Source organism: Henckelia pumila, unplaced genomic scaffold (assembly GCF_033568475.1).
Source record: "Henckelia pumila isolate YLH828 unplaced genomic scaffold, ASM3356847v2 CTG_461:::fragment_3, whole genome shotgun sequence".
Lineage (NCBI taxonomy): Eukaryota > Viridiplantae > Streptophyta > Magnoliopsida > Lamiales > Gesneriaceae > Henckelia > Henckelia pumila.
This window is the reverse complement of record NW_027331831.1, coordinates 6,688,137-6,695,444: the sequence shown is the minus strand read 5'-3', so window position 1 is coordinate 6,695,444 and position 7,308 is coordinate 6,688,137. Positions and strand designations below refer to the sequence as shown.

Below are 7,308 nucleotides of genomic sequence, written 5' to 3'. Positions count from 1 at the left end.
AAGTGCTCATCTTTTGTATGTGTTTATTGACCATCGATACATCTGTGTCGTGTGTTAATGTTGAGATTTTTTAGTCGATTTGATCTTCTTTATATGTTTTTTTTCCAGATTTGTGTAGATTTGATCTATCCAGACTCATTTCAAATGGAATTGAGGTACTTGATATTCATTAGGTTTTAAACCCGAAAACATAATGTCATTAATATAAATTATGAATGAGAAGTCTTCATTTTGTTTTTTTATTATTTCCTTTACTTGAAATATATGATTTTTGGTTGATATAAAGAAACGATTAATTACCTTTGTGGTTTGGGGATTTACTCGGACATTATAACTTTGTGATTTAAAGTTTTTCTAATTGGTGTAGCCCGCAAGATTTTGTTATTCAATGATTGTTAAAATAGATCGTATGAGCTACAATCGAAATTCTCAAATTTGATAGATAGATTCATGTTTTTGGTTATATGAAGTTGGGTCTTGTTTTTATATTTTTTATATAGGTTTTGATACGATATTATGTTATAGACAATTATTGCATTTCTTCTAGTTGAAGTAAGTGAAGATTTTAATTTTTCAATATTGATGATAATAGTGCATGAATATTGAAGTGCAACGCTTCAAGATTTTTTTTTGGGATTTAAAAAAATCAATTGTAAACTCAATCATTGTTACGCATCTATCTACCAACGAGTTTTATTTATCCGAAGAAGATGATATTGTTGTGCAATCCATTCACCATTTTTTTTTGGCTTCTAATATTTTGTAATGTTATCTTCATTTGTCGTATTTTTTAGATGCCCAAATCCATGGTTCTCTTGTATATGAATTTCATAAAACTATGAATCAAATATTTTACCAAATAATAACATTTGGTTTAGATTGACATTTCAGCTTTAAATGAATTATAGTTCTAAAAATATCGTATGCGATAACTTTTATTGATTGAAAGCTACTTTTATTTTTGTAGAATGGAATCTGGAGTAGGGTCTTCTTCCAACCTTGCTTTTTTGGGTTGCTGCAAATGTAATGAGAAATTATTTGTGATTTCAATTATGAGTGGATGTAGTTTGGATGATTTATTTCAGAGTTTGTCAAGCAAATATGAACAAATTAATCCTCAATCTATGTCACTACAATACATAGCTCCACAGTACAAGATGTACGTTACCTTGAACAACAATGATGATGTCCGTAATATGATACATCTTCACATGTATATGAGGCTAACTATGATTGAATTGAGGGCCGAGAAAAAAGATCAGACTACAGGAGGTTTAAATACTGAGAGGTATAATTCACTCGTTCCTTTTTTTTTTTGCACTGTCTATACTGTTTACTTCAATAATTATTTGTTATCTTTATGTATAGATAGAGTTTGAAAGCGTGATTTTGTTGTTGTACTTCGTTATAGTTTTTTGGTGATTTTTAATGTTGATTTATCCTAAAAGTAATTCTAAAGTTATGGTTGTGAAATTCATAAGGGACGACGAAGATGACAGACAATCCAAAAGTGATAATGAGCTTGAAGAGGCTCCCGTACAAAATTCCCTTGATTCTTGGTTTCATTGCATACGTGGGGTGGGCCAAACATTCAAAGATGCTGCAGAATTTATAATTTATATGAAAAAATATCCTGTTGCTATAAGACGCTCATTTTTGTATGCCAAAAATGATCGAGATAAGATTATTGTTGTTTGTACTGAACATAGTTGCAAGTGGCGAGTTTATGCATCCAGACATAAGGCAGACAATATATTTGGGATAAGAAAATGCAATTTACAACACACTTGTGGAGAGGACAATTTATCTGGTAGAGGACATCCAAGAGCTGATTCAGCTTGGGTCGCAGATTTGATGAAGAATAAATTGAGGGGAGAGCCATCTTACCGTCCCTGTGCAATGGTGAAAGATATACACAGAGATTTTGGAGTAGATTTAGAGTATCACAAGGCTTGGAAGGGCAAGGAATTAGCTATGCAAGATCTCCATGGCACAGATAAGGGGTGTTATGACAAATTGAGATGGTATTGTCGTGCAGTTAGAGAAACAAATCCTGGTAGTGTGGCAGATTGTGAGATTGATATAGTAACCAATAAATTCAAACGGTTATTCCTTTGTTTTAATGCATGTGCAGTTGGTTTTGCTACTGGTTGTAGACCAATGATTTTTCTCGATGGAACTCATATTAAGAACAAATATAAAGGCAGTATCCTACTTGCAGTGGCAAAAGATGCCAATGATGATCTTTTTACATTGGCATACGCTGTAGTGGATGCTGAGAATGATTCAAATTGGGAATGGTTTTGTTTTCATTTGAGAGGTGTCCTTGTTTTGCAACATATCATGGTGTTTGAAAAGTTCACTTTTTTCTCAGATAGACATCCCGGTATTATCAAGGCTGTTAAGCTATTATTTTCGGGAAGTCACCATGCGTATTGTTTGAGGCACTTGGTGGATAATTTTGTGAAGCAGGTTAGTAAGTAATTTAACTTTTTGTTTGAAATCTTCAAATTGTATTATTTATTGATGGTCATATAAATGTGTTAACTTTTTTGTCATTGAAGGTCTTGCGAAGTTATCCATTACACAACAAAAAACATTGGTCATCTGTGTTCAAGAAAGCTGCATATGCCCCTTCACAACAAGAATTTACACGCCACATTAATAATATTTTGGAATCCATGCCTCGTGCTAGTACTTTTATCACAAGTTCTGATCCATAAAGTTGGGCAAATGCTTTGTTTCCTGGTAGGCGATGGGGTGTAATAAATAATAACATTTCCGAATGTTGGAACAACTGGGTTAAACCAGCTCGTCATCTTCCAATTGTTTCTATGGTGGATCATGTACGTGTGCAAATCATGAACATGATGCACAGACGACGGGAAACAACATCAGTCATGGTTCAGGAATTAAGCCCGAAGAAGGAGAAGGCTCTAGCTACCACATATATTGAATCCAGAAACTTGAGTATTAACAAATCATGTGGTTGGAAATTTGAGGTAGTTGATGGTGATAAATCATTTGCGGTTGATTTGAATGAATGGACTTGTTCATGCAAATCTTGACAGATTAATATGCTTCCGTGCAAGCATGCTTGTGCAGCTATTAAATCAAAGTCAATGTCGCTATATGCTTTTTGTGATCGGTATTTCCATATTGAAATGTATCGTCAAGCATATAAAGGAATGATCAATCCCATACCGACATTTGACATGTACGAGACCAACAATGATGAAGGATCTGTAATCAATGCTTCGGATATACGAAGTCAACCAGGCCGTAGAAGGACTAAGAGGATTCCGTCTCAAGTTGAAACACGTGTGTCAAAGTGTGATCGTTGTCATAAGCCAGGGCACAACAGACGTAGTTGCAAAGAAGCCATAGAATAGGTTTATATTGTTAATTGAAATAGTATCTCAATATTGAGTGTACCTACAATGATTTACTTGTTGACATCCTTTCTTATTATTTATGATTACTACGAAGTATTGATAACTAATTTATTTTTTTACATTTCTGTAGCAGAAAAAGGAGAGAGGAAGGGCAATTGATCGTGGATTTGCCTGCTAGGAAGCATACACGTTCCAGTGGTGGATTTGTGGTTTAGTTTTAGTTTAATGGTTTCAGTTCTTAGACATTTTAGTCCGAACTTTGTGGACTTCTATTTATTTATGGTTTTGTTTTGCCTAGATGGTTCTTGTGTTTGTATTGTGCACAGCATATTGATATGCTTGTTATCGTTGACGATTAATGTTGATGGTGTTGTTATTTGGTATTGTTGGATGCTCATAAAATAAACGCATATGCCTTTTTCTTCCAAATCCAGATTTCCCGCAGATGCATTAAAACAAGCGCAGAAGCGCTTCCTTTGTTTCTAAATTCTCTGTACAATAACGCAGATGCGTGAATTAAGCCGCAGATGCGGTTCTTCTTCCTTCTCAGTTTTCTGCTCACTGCCTCTTCACTCATAAGCGTGACTTTCTCCCGCATATGCGCAACTTGGATTCTTCTATTTATTTCTTCAAATCTCAGTCAATTCACGCAGAAGCGCGACATTCTCGTGCATATGCGTGATTTGATCAAATGCTTTTAATATCTTACAAATGAAATTCCTCAAGTCCCAATTTATTCCAATGTGCTTGTTTTACCACGTTATTTACTTTATTATCGGACATTTGTACTTTATGGTAGGCTTGGCTGTACCTAATTTTCAGAAATATGTACTCTCGTTAGTTATTTCAATATTTATTGGTTAGTGCATATTTATTTGCCAAGGAATTTTATTCACTAACCAAAGTGCACATGCATCTCCTATATTCACATCCTCAATGTAGTGAATAAATCGAAGGCCATGCTTGTGATTATACGCCATTTATACTATATTTAGTAGATACTAAATGCTTTTAATATCTTACAAATGAAATTTCTCAAGTCCCACATTATTCCAATGTGCTTGTTTTACCACGTTTTGTACTTTATTATTGGTCATTTGTACTTCATGGTAGGCTTGGCTGTACCTAATTTTCAAAAATATGTACTCTCGTTAGTTATTTCAATATTTATTGGTTAGTCATATTTATTTGCCAAGGAATTTTATTCACTAACCAAAGTGCACATGCATCTCCTATATTCACATCCTCAATGTAGTGAATAAATCGAAGGCCATGCTTGTGATTATACGTCATTTATACTATATTTAGTAGATACCAAATGATTTTAATATCTTACAAATGAAATTTTTCAAGTCCCACATTATTCCAATGTGCTTGTTTTACCACGTTTTGTACTTTATTATCGGTCATTTGTACTTCATGGTAGGCTTGGCTGTACCTAAATTTCAGAAATATGTACTCTCGTTAGTTATTTCAATATTTATTGGTTAGTGCATATTTAGTTGTCAAGGAATTTTATTCACTAACCAAAGTGCACATGCATCTCCTATATTCACATCCTCGATGTAGTGAATAAATCGAAGGCCATGCTTGTGATTATACGTCATTCATACTATATTTAGTAGATACCAAATGCTTTTAATATCTTACAAATGAAATTTCTCAAGTCCCACATTATTCCAATGTGCTTGTTTTACCACGTTTTGTACTTTATTATCGGTCATTTGTACTTCATGGTAGGCTTGGCTGTACCTAAATTTCAGAAATATGTACTCTCGTTAGTTATTTCAATATTTATTGGTTAGTGCATATTTATTTGCCAAGGAATTTTATTCATTAACCAAAGTTCACATGCATCTCCTATATTCACATCCTCAATGTAGTGAATAAATCGAAGGCCATGCTTGTGATTATACGTCAATTATACTATATTTAGTAGATACCAAATACTTTTAATATCTTACAAATGAAATTCCTCAAGTCTCACTTTATTCCAATGTGCTTGTTTTACCACGTTTTGTACTTTATTATCGGTCATTTGTACTTCATGGTAGGCTTGGCTGTACCTAATTTTCAAAAATATGTACTCTCGTTAGTTATTTCAATATTTATTGGTTAGTGCATATTTATTTGCTAAGAAATTTTATTCATTAACCAAAGTGCACATGCATCTCCTATATTCACATCCTCAATGTAGTGAATAAATCGAAGGCCATGCTTGTGATTATACGTCATTTATACTATATTTAGTAGATACCAAATGCTTTTAATATCTTACAAATGAAATTTCTCAAGTCCCACATTATTCCAATGTGTTTGTTTTACCACGTTTTGTACTTTATTATCGGTCATTTGTACTTCATGGTAGGCTTGGCTGTACCTAAATTTCAGAAATATGTACTCTCGTTAGTTATTTTAATATTTATTGGTTAGTGCATATTTATTTGCCAAGGAATTTTATTGACAAACCAAAGTGCACATGCATCTCCTATATTCACCTCCTCAATGTAGTGAATAAATCGAAGGCCATGCTTGTGATTATACGTCAATTATACTATATTTAGTAGATACCAAATGCTTTTAATATCTTACAAATGAAATTCCTCAAGTCTCACTTTATTCCAATGTGCTTGTTTTACCACGTTATGTACCTTATTATCGGACATTTGTACTTCATGATAGGCTTAACTGTACCTAATTTTCAGAAATATGTACGCTCGTTAGTTATTTCAATATTTATTGGTTAGTGCATATTTATTTGCCAAGGAATTTTATTCACTAACCAAAGTGCACATGCATCTCCTATATTCACATCCTAAATGTAGTGAATAAATCGAAGGCCATGCTTGTGATTATACGTCATTTATACTATATTTAGTAGATACCAAATGATTTTAATATCTTACAAATGAAATTCCTCAAGTCTCACTTTATTCCAATGTGCTTGTTTTACCACGTTTTATACTTTATTATCGGTCATTTGTACTTCATGGTAGGCTTGGTTGTACCTAATTTTCAAAAATATGTACTCTCGTTAGTTATTTCAATATTTATTGGTTAGTGCATATTTATTTGACAAGGAATTTTATTCACAAATCAAAGTGCACATGCATCTCCTATATTCACCTCCTCAATGTAGTGAATAAATCGAAGGCCATGCTTGTGATTATACGTCAATTATACTATATTTAGTAGATACCAAATGCTTTTAATATCTTAGAAATGAAATTTCTCAAGTCCCACATTATTCCAATGTGCTTGTTTTACCACGTTTTGTACTTTATTATCGGTCATTTGTACTTCATGGTAGGCTTGGTTGTACCTAAATTTCAGAAATATGTACTCTCGTTAGTTATTTCAATATTTATTGGTTAGTGCATATTTATTTGCCAGGGAATTTTATTCACAAACCAAAGTGCACATGCATCTCCTATATTCACATCCTCAATGTAGTGAATAAATCGAAGGCCATGCTTGTGATTATACGTCAATTATACTTTATTTAGTAGATACCAAATGCTTTTAATATCTTACAAATGAAATTCCTCAAGTCTCACTTTATTCCAATGTGCTTGTTTTACCACGTTATGTACCTTATTATCGGACATTTGTACTTCATGATAGGCTTAACTCTACCTAATTTTCAGAAATATGTACGCTCGTTCGTTATTTCAATATTTATTGGTTAGTGCATATTTATTTGCCAAGGAATTTTATTCACTAACCAAAGTGCATATGCATCTCCTATATTCACATCCTCAATGTAGTGAATAAATCGAAGGCCATGCTTGTAATTATACGTCATTTATACTATATTTAGTAGATACCAAATGCTTTTAATATCTTACAAATGAAATTCCTCAAGTCTCACTTTATTCCAATGTGCTTGTTTTACCACGTTTTGTACTTTATT

General features: G+C 33.0%; 1 protein-coding gene across 1 annotated transcript; it reads left to right on the top strand.

Annotated features, from left to right (window-relative positions):
• The first annotated feature begins 1,461 nt into the window (after positions 1-1,461).
• Positions 1,462-3,392, top strand: LOC140871947 (uncharacterized). Its single transcript, XM_073274688.1, has 4 exons — positions 1,462-2,472; positions 2,565-2,694; positions 2,812-3,002; positions 3,072-3,392. Exons 1-4 carry the CDS (start codon positions 1,462-1,464, stop codon positions 3,390-3,392), a joined length of 1,653 nt encoding a protein of 550 aa, XP_073130789.1.
• Positions 3,393-7,308: the final 3,916 nt, after the last annotated feature.

Bases quoted from the DNA above. Each gene is read 5' to 3' on its own strand.
- LOC140871947 (XM_073274688.1), top strand. From the start codon at position 1,462: ATGGTTGTGAAATTCATAAGGGACGACGAAGATGACAGACAATCCAAA. The intron at 2,473-2,564 runs GTTAGTAAGTAA...TTGTCATTGAAG, and splicing joins TGGATAATTTTGTGAAGCAG to GTCTTGCGAAGTTATCCATT. The intron at 3,003-3,071 runs GTAGTTGATGGT...AAATCTTGACAG, and splicing joins CATGTGGTTGGAAATTTGAG to ATTAATATGCTTCCGTGCAA.